General features: G+C 34.9%; 1 protein-coding gene across 1 annotated transcript; it reads right to left on the bottom strand.

Moving 5' to 3' along the window:
- Nucleotides 1-7,525: 7,525 nt before the first annotated feature.
- LOC139137538 (glutathione S-transferase kappa 1-like) lies at nt 7,526-13,220 on the bottom strand. Its single transcript, XM_070705695.1, has 5 exons — nt 12,829-13,220; nt 12,019-12,119; nt 10,800-10,916; nt 10,414-10,507; nt 7,526-9,979 (listed from the first exon to the last, which is right to left on the bottom strand). Exons 1-5 carry the CDS (start codon nt 12,941-12,943, stop codon nt 9,936-9,938), a joined length of 471 nt encoding a protein of 156 aa, XP_070561796.1. The 5' UTR covers nt 12,944-13,220; the 3' UTR covers nt 7,526-9,935.
- Between the last annotated feature and the right edge of the window lie 3,994 nt (nt 13,221-17,214).

Raw genomic sequence — 17,214 nt, 5'->3', positions numbered from 1 at the left:
TTGTGTATACACACTGTAGTAGTTTTAAACAAGGAAACGTTTTACATATCTGCAATGTGTAATACGTGATACAAGTACACAATCATGACATTTTTCATGTGCTTATGTCTGTAACCATAAGGCAAAAGAGCACCTCTCATTTCTGTTGACATGTGCCAAAAGGTGTCTCATGGAATTTGTCAAAAATAGGCATAATCAGTAACTTTAAAAGTCCAAAATTCAGCTTCAAGGAAAGATATATAAACTCACACAACAGCAACTTGAGTTGATGTTAATGTTAATGTTTGACATCAGCTGTTGCAAATTTCTGTGATTCGTGATAATATGATGTGAGAAACATGCAAAACACCTAAAAATGCTACTTCCATTAATTGTATAATGTCATAATTCTAGTTAGGAGTTAAACATCGACCAACTAAGAATCAGTATTATTGCATCAAGTTTTCATCGCAAAGTCAAGCATGCCCACTTTCAAATATCAAGCGCGACATTCATACCAAACTTGCAGCAATGAAAACAGTGTCTGTTTTGGTTTAGAATAACCATGTAATAAGATTTCAGCAAGAACAAGTTTTTCATAAACGTCAGTTAACGGAAAGTTTCAAAAAGCATCTTGTAGTTTTTTCCCATAGTCATACATTAAATCTTGTTTCTTATCTTTTTGTGTTTCATGTTTTATGTTGTACAGGCAATGGGAGCAGCTGGTTTAACAGATGGCACAGCACAGAATTTGGTATCAAAGATTAAAGACCAGGAAGTAAAGGATAAACTTAAGGAAAGAACTGAAACTGCATTGAAGCATGGGGTAGGGATTTTTCTAAAGCATTACTAGTAATTCTGGTTGATACAGTATAGTGATAGGATTCTGTTTACTCTGGACAAGTGTTCTAGCATACAGCTCATCACTCGAAATTGCCATGGCCTTAATATGTAACATTTTTGGTGGAATTTTTCAGAAAGCATGCATAGCATGATTGTATACTTTAGCAATTAGTATTTTATGAATCAAATGAAGCTCTCCCAAAACTGAGCAGTGCTACTGATATCACAGATTTGTTACCATGTATAGATATGCTGTATTTGCAGAGGCCAAGCTCTAAAACCTGTATCATAACATATGCAGCAGAAACCTTCAGCTTTTTATTGTATGAAGGGGATTTCAAAGAGCTACCCTGTAATAAAATTGCAACAAAAGTGTTTAATTTTGTTCAACTTCTTTCTAGGCATTTGGATCACCAACCATCCTAGTGCATGACAGTGACAAGAAACACATGTTCTTTTGATCCGATAGATTTCATGTTATTGCAAGTCTAGCTAATTGGTAAGATTGTTGTGCCGCCATTTGTGAGTTGACAAAGTAACTAAATTTATGACATGAAACAAGTATTTTTGCCGAGTTAGTCATGACTTTGTGTACACAAATTTAGCAGAATTTTCCATGCCCAAGTCTGTAGACATCTCTTTGAACGACAACTTGTCATTTGCTTTGATATGGTATATAAATTGTATGATAGTGTTTTCATTTAGAGTTTAAACATTTCAAAAGTGAATTTCATCTTTTTACTAACTTGGATACATGTAAGTGCTGTTTCTAAAAGTAGGCATGGTGTAAACTGTTCAAAACATTCATTTTGCTAATAAATGATTGAAACTTACTAGTTTTCATTTGGAAATGAACAAACTTGATCAAATAAACAAATACTACCGTGAAATCTAGTGTATATTAAACAACGTAATTTTTTCATATCATTAGGAGAAACCTATGAGGGGCCATTGACAGAGAAGTCTAAGGTTTAGACAAGATTTGGCTTTCATGGATGGTGCTGTAAGAGTTGGTTTGAAGAAAAACCAGCTGATGACAAAGTGATTATCAGTACCTCTGACTATGGTATCCTGTAATGGCAATGGTGTCCTTTTAACAAGAATTTTGCAGCCAGTTTCCTATGATCCTGTGTAGTTATTTTGTTTTTCAATATCTTGTGTTCGTTTGATTGTGGTGCATTCTTCAAAACGCAGAAATTGATTACTTTCCCTCTATACAGTAACCTTATGTGCAGTTTTTGCATTACACGTAAAAGTGAAAAGTTTAATGACTAGGACATTTTGAAATATATGGCGTCCATGAACATTCATAATGCAAAGTTTTCACGGCAGTCAGCAATTTTGCAGTATATTGTATCAATGTGTGTCCTCTTCAAACAATCAGACAAGTTGAGAATTTTATAAGATTTTGTCAAAATGTCCTGTACAAATAGTAAAAGCAATGCAAATGAATATGTTTGCAATATCAATGCAAATTAATGGTATAAATTTGAATGAAACCCAATATGTATTTATCAAATGTATAATTTTTTTCTTTTGCTTCATTTGTAATATTTGGTCATGATACTTTTTGGAAATCTGACAGTGCTTGACAAAACTCTAACATTTCAGTCCCTCCATCACTATATATACCATATAAATATTATTATTGGCAAGACTGGCTTATATGTGAAGCCTTGTAAACAGCATCATTACCAATTAGAACATTTGACTCGCATATTCTTGAGATTGTGAAGGTGCGTGATTTTCTCTCCACTGCAGCTATCCTATGCAAGTATTTGGGTACATCTACCTAGCTAATTCCGTACTGGTAAAATCCATTCTTCAATTAAGTTTTTCATCCATACAAGAAAGTAATGTGCAAAAAAGACAGCAAGTTAAATTCCATGCAAACTTTGATGTGCAAATTTGTATCTAAAACTGTCTGTTGCAGTCCGGCTATCGATTGTGATTGACACTGAAATGAAGAGTTTTGGTTGGCACTGCCTTGTGTTTTGATCATTATGTAACCTTCATAGACTTTGCGCTTTCCTTTTAAGAGAGTACATATGGGAATTTATTTTGGTTGTCTTTATCAAAGAATTTTTTTGATATGACATTTTTTGAGATTTCTATAAATGATATTTTTGTTTTAGTGGGAAGAATAAATTGACAAAGAATGACAGAAGTTTGTTCTCATTCTATTTTTTCATACATTCCGGCTTGGCTAGCCTAATAATTAAGCCTTTTTTTATCAATGCCTTTGAACGTCTGACATTTTACTGTTGAAAATCCAAAAATTGTTAACAGTTGTATTGTCAACAAACAAAATATACAGCAGTGTACTTGTTGCAATCAGACGGATTTGAATTGGACATTAAACATACCAATAGTTTTGGGCAGGAAAGATAATTGAACAAACTGGCTACAGTGTAACCGCCACAGTGCAGGAAAATTCAAAAAAGAATTTCTAAAAAGAGAATAGAAAATCAAATGATCACAATTCACAGACTTCAAGCCACAATCCTACGTCATCAGATCCCAAGTCTCAATCCCTTTCCAGCAAACAGTTTGGTACTCCATGTCATTAATGTAAGAAAGGTGGCCATTTAATGTCTGATTGTATCAAATGAAAAGAGAACGTGAATTAAGGTCAGAGTGCTCAAAGTGAATCGATATCCAGGCCCACCACCTTTATATTTTCATCATCTCTATTGGAGTTTAATAATACTGATGATGTGTGCAACTCATTTAATTATAATTGTCTGGGGTTAAACCTGTCTTATCCCCAACCGATGAGGTCAAAGTATTCTTCTCAAGATAGCATTATGGATGTTTTTGAACCATTTGTTCACAATGGTTTAGTATCACCTTCCAGTCATTTGTCTTCCCTTACCCCTGTCAAAATTTTAAAAATACCAGGCGTTCCTAGTCCCTTTCATTGGTAATTTTAACTCGTATAAGACGGAGTTTAACCTTGACATTAGACATATCAAGGGCTGAGGCAATTTGATCGCAGACTGTCTCTCTTGTATTTAGAGTTTGTTTTATACACTTTTAATATCATAAGTGTAAAAAAAAGGGGTTTTTTTGTTTTTTGAAAAAAAATTGAAGCGGGGTGTGTTATGTTGGTTGTTGTTTCCCATTGCCAGGACGGTACACAGGATTAGTCAGACTGGGGGATTTTCACGTCAGTTTTCATTTCAAGACTTTCACACTGGTTTTTACTCTGTGAACCTTGCATGGTTCAGATCTACGTCAAAGCCTGTAGCCAGAGGACCTACTTCCTCAATCAACAGTGTTTTTATGGACTCAACTCCCTGGAGACTGTGGCTCAGAATTTTCGTGCTGTCCTAGCCAAGTACAATAATCTTCACACTGTTTTGTAATTTCCCTCTGGACTTATTCATTACTTATAATAAATCTAGTTAAAGAAAATCTCTAGCTTCACCGCCGTTTTCTATCGTAACAACAGTAAATAGTGAAACTTTTGTATACATCTAGCAACATGATATGACTTCTACAAGATATAGCAGAGAGGCAGCACACAGTAAAAACTGACTCGTCTTAATCATGATCTTTGTTTTTTGTGTTTACTTATTCCGTCCAATCCAAAAGAAAATACGCACTAATTTTGTAAAATTATTTTGTATACATGTACTTCCATTTTGATAAAAAAAACCATATTTTCGGCAATTTAGACCAGAGATATTTTTCACTTAATGAGGAATGGGTTATATCAAAATCTGTGTACGTTTGCCTGACAGCAAGGCAGTGGTTAATTTTATATAGGCTTGTAGGTTAATTTGCATATATTCAAATTATCTGTATATTACCTTTACAAAGACTTCTGTACTCATATTTTAGTCATATAAACTGAATGCAAGTGACCTTTATGCCAGACAATTTTGGAAGGTTCAACAAGCTGTATATTAAAACTAAAGAATAATATTAAAATATCATGCAAATTTGGATATATTAGCTAAATTTAACCATTATTTCTGACAAAATGAATGTCATAAACTCATATAAACAGACCTTTTCTCTATAAATTGTTAAAGTTAAAAAGAGCATGTCATCGTTGATGATACAGACCGCACTTGTCAATGTGTATTTTGATTGCAAGTCCTCCGAGAGAATAGAGTCCTGTTCATTAATTGGGTCTGTGATTAAGAATCAATGTCATGGTGGTGAATATGTAAAACCTATATGGGCTGCAACCTTGATTACGAAAGATCATTAAATAAGTAAATTAGTAATTCATTAATGAGATGTCGTCAAACATTTTTGCATTCTATTCTAACACTGGCAGATCATCACCTGTACAACATTTTATAAACGATACTGCTAAGTGTCAATGAGTTGTGTTATATCACTGTGAGATCAACATCTGTACCAAGTTTGATCAAATTTGATATATTTGATATATTGCAATATTTCTGGACATATCACTCTAACTAGGAAAGTTCATTAAATATGCAAATTAGACATTAATTTGCATGACACTCATGCACGTCTTTATTCAAATGTTAAAGCATTGTGAGCTCAGTATCTGTACCAAGTTTCATGAAATTCGTTGAACTATTTCTTGACATAGGAGCCCAATTACAAAAATTCATTAAATATGCAAATAAGCAATTGATATGATAGTGCTACATATGTTTGCATGCCATTACACTAATGGGAAAACAAGATCTGTACCATGTTTCATCAAATTTGATGCAGCATTTCTAGACTTATCACACGAATTATAAAAGTTCATAAAATATGCAAATTTGCAATTTGTTGAAATGATACACCTTTATGTGTTTACATAGTATTACAATGCTGACAGAAGTAATCAGCATCTGCACTGCATTTCATAAAATTTAAAGCAGCATTTTTGGAGATAGCCTACTAATTAGGAAAAGTCATGGAATATGCAAATTAGCGGTTGGTTATTATTCTGCCGTCTCGAAACATCGGTTACACAAGCAACATTTCGGTGAAATTCCAAAGTCAATTTAATTTGTTTTCCATAACTCAATACAAACCTTTGTAAAATTTGACCCCCCCCCTTCAATCATTGATTGTAAAATTTGACCCCCCCCTAAAAAGCGGTTTTGTAAAAGTCAACCCTCCCCCTGATTTCCACCGGCCCCCCCTCCCCGTAAATAACGAATGCTCCCTTAGTGAATATTCAACCATCAAACCTGTTCGTCCTTATCCGCCATTCAAATTCTTTATCACTAGATTGGCACTCACAACTACTTTAGATGCTGTTATTTCTGTCATCAAAGATCGCTGCCGCGTTACAGTTAAAGTTGAACTAATAAAAATCGAAAGATTGAACTAATAAAAATCGAAAGATCAGCACAACTGTAGAGTGTCGAAAAAAGTTCATTAGTAACTGAATATTTCAATCATTGTGGTTTACTTAAATAATGCCCAAAAACATAAATAATCTTTCAAAAATGTACTGCAATTGAACACATGGAGGAGAAAATGACCAAACAATTGACAATAGATGTCAAAATATTCCCCTCTACTAATGTACATTAATATTTATGAATAATATTTTCGTTTAAAAACAAAGAAGCAACATAAAAGAAAATATTCTGTATTTATATTTTTAGAACGTATTATCCGCTGCTACTTATATAAGCAACCTTATTCAGGAAAAGCACGCTACAAGGATTCTGCGTTCATCTGCTAAATGTCTATTAACAGAACCGAGCTATACCAACTTGAACCATATGGTCGGCGAGCATTCTGATGCGCGGCGCCTCCATTATAGAATAAACTTGAATAGAGACAGAAGCCCTTAGCCACTAGCTTCAGAAGGAACCTTAAAGGTATACAGTCACCTGTAATCTAAAATATGCCCATATATGGTAAAAAGGAGCGTTACTTGGTATTCAAAATGCCCATGTGAGGGAGCTGTTTCTAACAGCGGCCACCTGCTTAAAATCTGTGATTGGTTAGATTTTCCCTTTCCATGGTGACTGTGGCAAAATTGGAACAGGTGACATACCTTTAAAACTTACTTTCTAACTGAAGCATTTGCTTTATAATTGTTGAGCGCCTCTAGAGTATAGATATTAAGGATACCAGCACTTTATTAATCATTTAATTGATTGATAGATAGATTGATTGATAGATTGATGTCTGCGTAAGCGGACTAATTTGCATATTTGATTAATTTTTGTAATTGGGATGATATGTCTAGAAATACTGCAACAAATTTAATGCAATAAGGTACAAATCTTCAGCACACAGCCCTATAATAGTGTATCTTGCATTCAGTTTATATGACTAAAATATGAGTACAGAAGTCTTTGTAAAGGTAATATACAGATAATTTGAATATATGCAAATTAACCTACAAGCCTATATAAAATTAACCACTGCCTTGCTGTCAGGCAAACGTACACAGATTTTGATATAACCCATTCCTCATTAAGTGAAAAATATCTCTGGTCTAAATTGCCGAAAATATGGTTTTTTTTATCAAAATGGAAGTACATGTATACAAAATAATTTTACAAAATTAGTGCGTATTTTCTTTTGGATTGGACGGAATAAGTAAACACAAAAAACAAAGATCATGATTAAGACGAGTCAGTTTTTACTGTGTGCTGCCTCTCTGCTATATCTTGTAGAAGTCATATCGTGTTGCTAGATGTATACAAAAGTTTCACTATTTACTGTTGTTTACGATAGAAAACGGCGGTGAAGCTAGAGATTTTCTTTAACTAGATTTATTATAAGTAATGAATAAGTCCAGAGGGAAATTACAAAACAGTGTGAAGATTATTGTACTTGGCTAGGACAGCACGAAAATTCTGAGCCACAGTCTCCAGGGAGTTGAGTCCATAAAAACACTGTTGATTGAGGAAGTAGGTCCTCTGGCTACAGGCTTTGACGTAGATCTGAACCATGCAAGGTTCACAGAGTAAAAACCAGTGTGAAAGTCTTGAAATGAAAACTGACGTGAAAATCCCCCAGTCTGACTAATCCTGTGTACCGTCCTGGCAATGGGAAACAACAACCAACATAACACACCCCGCTTCAATTTTTTTTCAAAAAACAAAAAAAAAACTTTCTTTTTACACTTATGATATTAAAAGTGTATAAAACAATAAACTCTAAATATGAGAGAGACAGTCTGCAATCAAATTGCCTCAGTCCTTGATATGTCTAATGTCAAGGTTAAACTCCTGTAACATTAAACTCCGTCTTATACGAGTTAAAATTACTTTTCATAAAACGGCAAGGTATCTGCCAATAAAAGGGACTAGGAAGGCCTGGTATTTTTTAAATTTTGACAGGGGTAAGGGAAGGCAAATGATTGGAAGGTGATACTAAACCATTGTGAACAAATGGTTCAAAAACATCCATAATGCTATCTTGAGAAGAATACTTTGACCTCATCGGTTGGGGATAAGACAGGTTTAACCCCAGACAATTATAATTAAATGAGTTGCACACATCATCAGTATTATTAAACTCCAATAGAGATGATGAAAATATAAAGGTGGTGGGCCTGGATATCGATTCACTTTGAGCACTCTGACCTTAATTCACGTTCTCTTTTCATTTGATACAATCAGACATTAAATGGCCACCTTTCTTACATTAATGACACGGACTACCAAACTGTTTGCTGGAAAGGGATTGAGACTTTGAAAAAGAGATTTTAAATTTTCCTGCACTGTGGCGGTTACACTGTAGCCAGTTTGTTTAATTATCTTTCCTGCCCAAAACTATTGGTATGTTCAATGTCCAATTCAAATCCGTCTGATTGCAACAAGTACACTGCTGTATATTTTGTTTGTTGACAATACAACTGTTAACAATTTTTGGATTTTCAACAGTAAAATGTCAGACGTTCAAAGGCATTGATAAAAAAGGCTTAATTATTAGGCTAGCCAAGCCGGAATGTATGAAAAAATCGAATGAGAACAAACTTCTGTCGTTCTTTGTCAATTTATTCTTCCCACTAAAACAAAAAGTTCATTTATAGAGATCTCAAAAAATGTCACGTCAAAAAAATTCTTTGATAAAGACAACCAAAATAAATTCCCATATGTACTCTCTTAAAAGGAAAGCGCAAAGTCTATGAAGATTACATAATGATCAAAACACAAGGCAGTGCCAACCAAAACTCTTCATTTCAGTGTCAATCACAATCGATAACCTGACTGCAACAGACAGTTTTAGATACAAATTTGCACATCAAAGTTTGCATGGAATTTAACCTGCTGTCTTTTTTGCACATTCCTTTCTTGTATGGATGAAAAACTTAATTGAAGAATGGATTTTACCAGTACGGTATTATCCAGGTAGATGTACCCAAATACTTGCATAGGATAGCTGCAGTGGAGAGAAAATCACGCACCTTCACAATCTCAAGAATATGCGAGTCAAATGTTCTAATTGGTAATGATGCAGTTTACAAGGCGTCACATATAAGCCAGTCTTGCCAATAATAATATTCATATGGTATATATAGTAATGGAGGGACTGAAATGTTAGAGTTTTGTCAAGCACTGTCAGATTTCCAAAAAGTATCAAGGCCAAACATAACAAATGAAGCAAAAGAAAAAAATTATATATTTGATAAATACATATTGGGTTTCATTCAAATTTATACCATTAATTTGCATTGATATTCTAAACATATTCATTTGCATTGCTTTTACTATTTGTATAGGACATTTTGGCAAAATCTTATAAAATCCTCAACTTGTCTGATTGTTTGAAGAGGACACACATTGATACAATACACTGCAAAATTGCTGACTGCCCTGAAAACTTTGCATTATGAATGTTCATGGATGCCAAATGTTTGAAAATGTCCTAGTCATTAAACTTTTCACTTTTAGGTGTTATGCAAAAACTGCACATAAGGTTACTGTATAGAGGGAAAGTAATCAATTTCTGCGTTTTGAAGAATGCACCACATTCAAACGAACACAAGATATTGAAAAACAAAATAACTACACAGGATCATAGGAAACTGGCCGCAAAATTCTTGTTAAAAGGACACCATTGCCATTACAGGATACCATAGTCCTGATAATCACTTTGTCATCAGCTGGTTTTTCTTCAAACCAACTCTTACAGCACCATCCATGAAAGCAAAATCTTGTCTAAACCTTAGACATCTCTGTCAATGGCCCCTCATAGGTTTCTCCTAATGATATGAAAAAAATTACGTTGTTTAATATACACTAAATTTCACGATACTATTTGTTTATTTAATCAAGTTTGTTCATTTCCAAAATGAAAACTAGTAAGTTTCAATCATTTATTAGCAAAATGAATGTTTTGAACAGTTTACACCATGCCTACTTTTAGAAACAGCACTTACATGTATCCAAGTTAGTAAAAAGATGAAATTCACTTTTGAAATGTTTAAACTCTAAATGAAAACACTATCATACAATTTATATACCATATCAAAGCAAATGACAAGTTGTCGTTCAAAGAGATGTCTACAGACTTGGGCATGGAAAATTCTGCTAAATTTGTGTACACAAAGTCATAACTGACTCGGCAAAAATACTTGTTTCATGTCATAAATTTAGTTATTTTGTCAACTCACAAATGGCGGCACAACAATCTTACCAATTAGACTTGCAATAACATGAAATCTGTCGGATCCAAAGAACATGTGTTTCTTGTCACTGTCATGCACTAGGATGGTTGGTGATCCAAATGCCTAGAATTAGAAAGAAATTGAATAAAATGATAAGATTTTTGTTGAAATTTTATTACAGGGTAGCTCTTTGAAAAAACTAGGACAGGAAAAGTATTTCTTTCTCCAAGAGCTTTAAAATAATCTGCCACAAGCGGTAGATTAGAGTCAAATCATCTGTCTCCGAGGCGCATTCTACCTGACTTTTCTCACTGAAAATGAGCTGAGTACTAGAACACTTGTCCAGAGTAAACAGAATCTTATCACTTTACTGTATCAACCAGAATTACTAGTAATGCTTTAGAAACATCCCTACCCCATGCTTCAATGCAGTTTCAGTTCTTTCCTTAAGTTTATCCTTTACTTCCTGGTCTTTAATCTTTGATACCAAATTCTGTGCTGTGCCATCTGTTAAACCAGCTGCTCCCATTGCCTGTGCAACATAAAACATGAAATACAAAAAGATAAGAAACAAGATTTAATGTATGAATAGGGGAAAAAACTACAAGATGCTTTTTTGAAACCTTCCGTTAACTGACGTGTATGAAAAAATTGCTCTTGCTGAAATCTTATTACATGGTTATTCTAAACCAAAACAGTCACTGTTTTCATTGCTGCAAGTTTGGTATGAATGTCACGCTTGATGATTGAAAGTTGACATGCTTGAATTTGCGATGAAAACTTGATGCAATATAATAGTAATGATTCTTAGTTGTGTATGTACAACTCCTAACTAGAATTATGACATTATACAATTAATGGAAGTAGCATTTTTAGGTGTTTTGCATGTTTCTCACATCATATTATCACGAATCACAGAAATTTGCAACAGCTGATGTCAAACATTAACATTAACATCAACTCAAGTTGCTGTTGTGTGAGTTTATATATCTTTCCTTGAAGCTGAATTTTGGACTTTTAAAGTTACTGATTATGCCTATTTTTGACAAATTCCATGAGACACCTTTTGGCACATGTCAACAGAAATGAGAGGTGCTCTTTTGCCTTATGGTTACAGACATAAGCACATGAAAAATGTCATGATTGTGTACTTGTATCACGTATTACACATTGCAGATATGTAAAACGTTTCCTTGTTTAAAACTACTACAGTGTGTATACACAACTCAATAAGGCTTCCTGGCTCAGTGATATCTTCATCCTATTTGAAACAGAAAGTATACATTTTTCCTATTCCACAAAAGTTAAAGTGCAACATAATAGAGAATTAATGCAATTTTGGGACACAATAATGTTTACTGTCTCTGCAAACTCCTGTCATTTTCAATATTACTAGATGGATGATATTTCAATGGTATCATCCGGACAGGACCGAATTTTAAATGACCAACACAATCACTTGCCCTGCAGCATTATAATTACTGTCAGCTTCTTGTAAACGTGCTGCTTTATAAATTGAAAATATTAGTAAAGTTTACAATTTGATAGGACATTGTGTGTTGATCTTGCTCATGGATATGTGTTCATATATCTATTATGACTCCTGGACCTGAATAATGTATTCATTGCATTACCCTTGACCAAATTCTGAGCCAAAGTTGTCTGGATACATTTTCCAAAGCATCTTTTTCATACATTGATGTTGCTGTCAGGAGTCTGAATGCTTGCATTGTACCTACAGTGAAGAAATAACTTCTGGGCATTTTAAAAGCTGAACCAGCGAAATTTACTTGTAGCAGCTCTAAGCCCTTCTAAAATAATTGCCCGAGTATCTTTACAGCACCATATACTTGCCTCATAGAGGAATATGAATAAATGTCCAAATTTTCAATTCTAATATTGAATTATTGTTCAGTTCAGCAGAGATTTCCCACTGCTCATTTCAGCAAATGTAAACTGAATAACGCTCGCACAATAAAAGTTGTACATGGTGATTCTATGCTAACATGACAGTACATTCTCATCCTCATTAAACAAAATCTGCAACTAGAGTATAAAATTTTAATGGAAGTTCTACAAAGTGTAAAGTCGTTTTTTTCCATGGAAAAGAATTTTATACTCTGGAAAAGATGAGATCAACTGTACCACCCCTCTTACGACTTGTCAACTCTAAAATTGTACCTTGAACCATGCACTCTTTATGGTAGTAGAAGAATAACTGCCTAGCCATTATGACCTGAAGAGTAAATGTAGCTGAAGAAATAGAGACATGAACCAAAGAACTGTGCCAATCTACAGCTAACCTGTTCAACTTCAATTCCCTCTGTTCCCTACAAACAGGTCAATACTCATTATACCAATGGCTTTGGGTGAAGCCATGGTGGTAAAGTGTTAAAACAATGGTATTTGCCAGTTGCAATTGGCTTGTGGAATATGAGGCTTACCTTTCACAGCAAAGGTTTGTGCCGGATCTGATGGAAACTTGATGGGAATCTTGTGGTATTTTCTTAGCCTGTTCAAATCACTCATCATGTATTTAATTTTATTTGGAGTAACCATAAGACCAGGATTGTCTGAGTAAAATTCAATATGTTTTAAGGTGAAAGATGTGGTACCAATGGTTGCCTACCTTTCCAAGTTGAAACTCAGCCTTGAAGGAACAAAAAGAATTCTGGGCCCATACACTCAAATTCACTTAGAATGCAAGGACTTTCAAAGACTCTTTCAGTAATTTCCAAAAACTTTCTAGGTAGCATTTTATCCATATTTTATATTGATAGTTCACTATATCCACTTTGAAAAAATTATTAAACAATGCATAGTCTGTCTTGATTTGTATGCAGTTTGCTACAGTAATGCAAGTGCTGACCAAGTTCAATGCAATTACCAGCTGCTTGAAGTATATAACAAGAGCTATATAGGACTGGGGAAGTTCAAAGCTACATTGTATTTTGTACAGATCTACCAGTACTTATCAAAAGCTTGAACTTCTTGAAGGAGATCATGATGACTTTTGTCAAAAATGATTTTACAGATTCTGATTGCAAGTAACTTATTGGCATTTTCCAGTTCTGTGAAGATTTCTTTTCTTTACCTGAACTCTTCATTATTCCAGCCAGGAAAAATGGACGGAGTTTCAAATCCAAGTTCCATTTGTCTGAGTATCTACATAGTGTCTGTGTATGGAATATATACAAAGATATTTGACATGGTTACTGTGAAAATAAAAACAAACATACATATTCTGGAAGCAAGGCTTTCAGTATCTACTTGAGAGGGCTGGGGATATGGTTATAGGACTGGTCATGGACTATGGAGCCATAATTAAAACTTGGAATTTTACTGAGATTTAGTGAGAGACCACATCACTATCATCTAAATAATATGCAAGAATTATAATTTTTTTAAACTTGGCTAAAGAGCAACACACTATCTGATTCTAGCATTTAGTATGTTTTTCATTGGAAGTCATATTTCTGTTCTTTTTCATTGCAGACCACTACTGGTATTAAGTTAACTTACCATTTCCTCATTAAGGTGTTAAAGGTTGTTTGAGCCTCGAAAATGAAAGACTTAAACTTTAGCTCTAACTTTCCCCACACAAACTTTAAACCATTCTCTTTTAAAATCAAGAATGAAAATCAGGGTCAATGTGCAAGTTTCATTTCTAGAAAAACAGATACTTATCAAAATTTGAAATTAACATAGCAGCTATTCCTATGTTATTTCTATGGGCAAAATAAATTCCAGATTTTCACAAAACCAAAACTGATGAAACTTTCATTAACGCCATAATGCAGCTTCAAAATGAGCCTGGGCGCAAGCACTACTGTGAGAGTTTGAGGGTCCAAATTTGTTAAAGGTTTATACGATGCATCATGACACAAGTGAGCGGTCAATGACCTACCTAGAACTCTTTATCAAACTCATTTCATGATAACATTTCAACACAGGCTGTTGAGATTTGATCACTCTATAGCATGAAAATCACACCCTTGGGTGAGTCACCCACTAGACTGAAGAAACTCGTAGCTAGCACTGGCAGAACTCTATTTTGCAGCGAGAGTAATATTTCCTCATATTTTACTGATTGCATTGACTTCAGAATAAAACGCAGTGTGCATAAATGCTAAACAATCGTTGCTCCTGTAACTTTGCATTCCCTGACCTAGGAAAACTTTTAGATTCTAATCATGTCGATGTTAAATCTCTACCGGATGTTATCTCTATTTATACGGAAATTTGATTTAAAGAGACTGATGATGTATGACTATTTTATTTATCAGACATATCTCTACTCACATGGAAGTTTTAAAAAACAGATCGAAACTGATGATGAAATATTTTTGTTAATGTCGGCTTGGTGATGTAGATTACGGTAAACACTTTTCGTGCATCGTGCATCGCGTCTATCGTATTTTGAGCGCCACAGGGTCTACACTGTATTTCACAAAGAAAACGTCATAAAATTTATTTTCAGAGAATGCCAATAATTTCTCGTTTACTTGAAGCAGAAGGAGTTCATGCAGACACATTGTATGCTACATGATGGATAGTACGTGACAGGAAAATCGAAACAACTATGGGGCCAGGTGGAACGAAGTCTTCCCCGCCAGGTTGGGGTGCGCTGCGTAGCGCATGTAGCGTGCATCCACAGTCCCTCGCACCTGAGCAATTCAGTTTGGACGATCCCAACCCGTATTTGGTGGGCCTGCTTTTGTCTGGTGCTTTCGACCACAGGTCCGTGGAGTTGCCGTTTAGTATATTCTCTCTATGTATACTACACGGCAACTCCATTTACCTGTGCTTTTAACGACAGGTCACGGCCAGAAATGCAGAAACCGATGTACATTTTGCATGAACCCATGTTATTGATTGTCCCGCTGTGTATGAAGAAAGTTAACGTATCTGAGCGTAAACGGACGTGAGATTTTCTCATCATATGTCCCAGGTTTCCTGTCAGACATATCGATATGTAAAGCCTGCTCACCTCAAACCCAATCCACGAGTACGGGGAGGCAACGTCGTAAAACAGTTCAATCGTTCTTTTCGCCGGTGCAGCCATTTTCGTTAAGCATGACCTGAATTGACCCGTTACATTCCAGTTTGGGGCGAACCACTATTTTTAAGGGTATAACGCATTAGAGGGGACACATACTCTAGGACATGGAGGTAGAACTACCTCCATGTCCAGGAAGACTGACTGGGGCCGTTTTGCGTCAAATTGGACCAACAAGTACTTGGCTGCAGCTTCAATGTTTCATTTATTTTTATTTTATTTATTTATTTATTTATTTCGAGAACCAGCTCATACACCAAAAAGCATACAGAAAAAAAGGGGGACTGATAAACTTAGATGCTACGCGACCTCTTTTCACTTTCACTCTGGCGGTACAATTCACAGGCACGTACTAGCTGACGAGTCACCGAGCGAAAGCCAAGCTCTGGCTAATGTTGCAATACATGGCTTTCTTTGAGTAAATCGGATGCCTGTGGTGCAATCCATCGTGGCTTTGATGCACTGGCCATTTGGAAGGAATACCTTTGTTTAGTAAGGATCGTTAAAGTCTCTGTCCACTCTTTGACTTGACTCAAAAAGTAAATAAAAGTATGGGACCCAATAAGAAGTTTGAGTACTATGTACAGGGAAGGGCTGTACCTAAGCTGACTTCGACTTTTGATGCAGAATTATTTAATTTGATGTTTTTTGAGCAGAAGTGTAGGACTGAAGTTCAGGGGAAATGACAATTATATATCTGGGCAGGTTACATTGAAGAGTTACGATACCTGCCCTGAATGTCTTGTTCACTGTACACCTGGCAATATTTTATCTTTGAGCCCGCAAAAAATTATACATCCAATTATACATCCAATCTGTCCATACGGCAGATGAACATAACATTTCACCTGTTTGGTAAAATTTGATAAATATTTAATAGCCCTAGGTAGGCGGGCAACTATTTTTTCCTGGGAGAGAAAAATGCAGTCAGTTTTCCCTTTTGTACAATATCATGCTGATTTCAGCAGCCATGGACATTTATTTTTGCAAAAGGAATATGTGGCTGAAAGAATTTTTCTATATTTGACTAAAATCTCCTGACATTTATACATTTATTAATATCATTTAAGTCAATATGGCATGCAATACGCCAGTTGTTTTGTACAAACAATGGTTAGCTTTTCACTGCAAAAATGTTTGAATATTAATGAAAGTTCTGCAATGCTTGCTCTTTACAACATGACTTACATCAGAATTTCGCATATCTAGCCCATGACATTATATCATAGCTTTGAATACCAGTGTATTTAGCATGTCACCCCAAGATTATCACTGACAATTTATCTGATTATCCAACATTGTAGCCAAAGATGTTTTGTACACCTACAAATTCACTGACATGATGCCAAAACTGTAACATAATAGATTATGTCCCCCCTCCCGACCCATAATGGACTCAAGCAAACTTTAAACTTTGCACTCCATAATGTAAAGAGCTTAACCTCATGTTTTAAACCTTTGGGTGCCAAAGTAAATTTTTGTCGATTTTGTAAAATATACCCACGCAAATTTTTTCCGGACTATTGCCAAAATTTTGATAAAGAACTGTAACCAATGAAATGTGATGTACACTTAGTCCAAAATTATAAAAAAAGCACGGTAAGATTAATAAAAATTGGTAAAATGTTGCAGTAAAATTTTGGTGGGAAAAATTAGAGCACTCATAAGGTTAATGTCGTGCGAAGTTTGCTGTCATCCATCATGGGCCAAGAGGGAAATTATTGTTTAATTAAATTTCCTGTACTAAACATTACAACTTTAAATCACAATG

This window comes from Ptychodera flava, chromosome 7 (assembly GCF_041260155.1).
Source record: "Ptychodera flava strain L36383 chromosome 7, AS_Pfla_20210202, whole genome shotgun sequence".
NCBI classification, from domain to species: domain Eukaryota; kingdom Metazoa; phylum Hemichordata; class Enteropneusta; family Ptychoderidae; genus Ptychodera; species Ptychodera flava.
The sequence above is the reverse complement of the archived record's forward strand: the minus strand, read 5'-3'. Positions and strand labels throughout refer to the sequence as shown.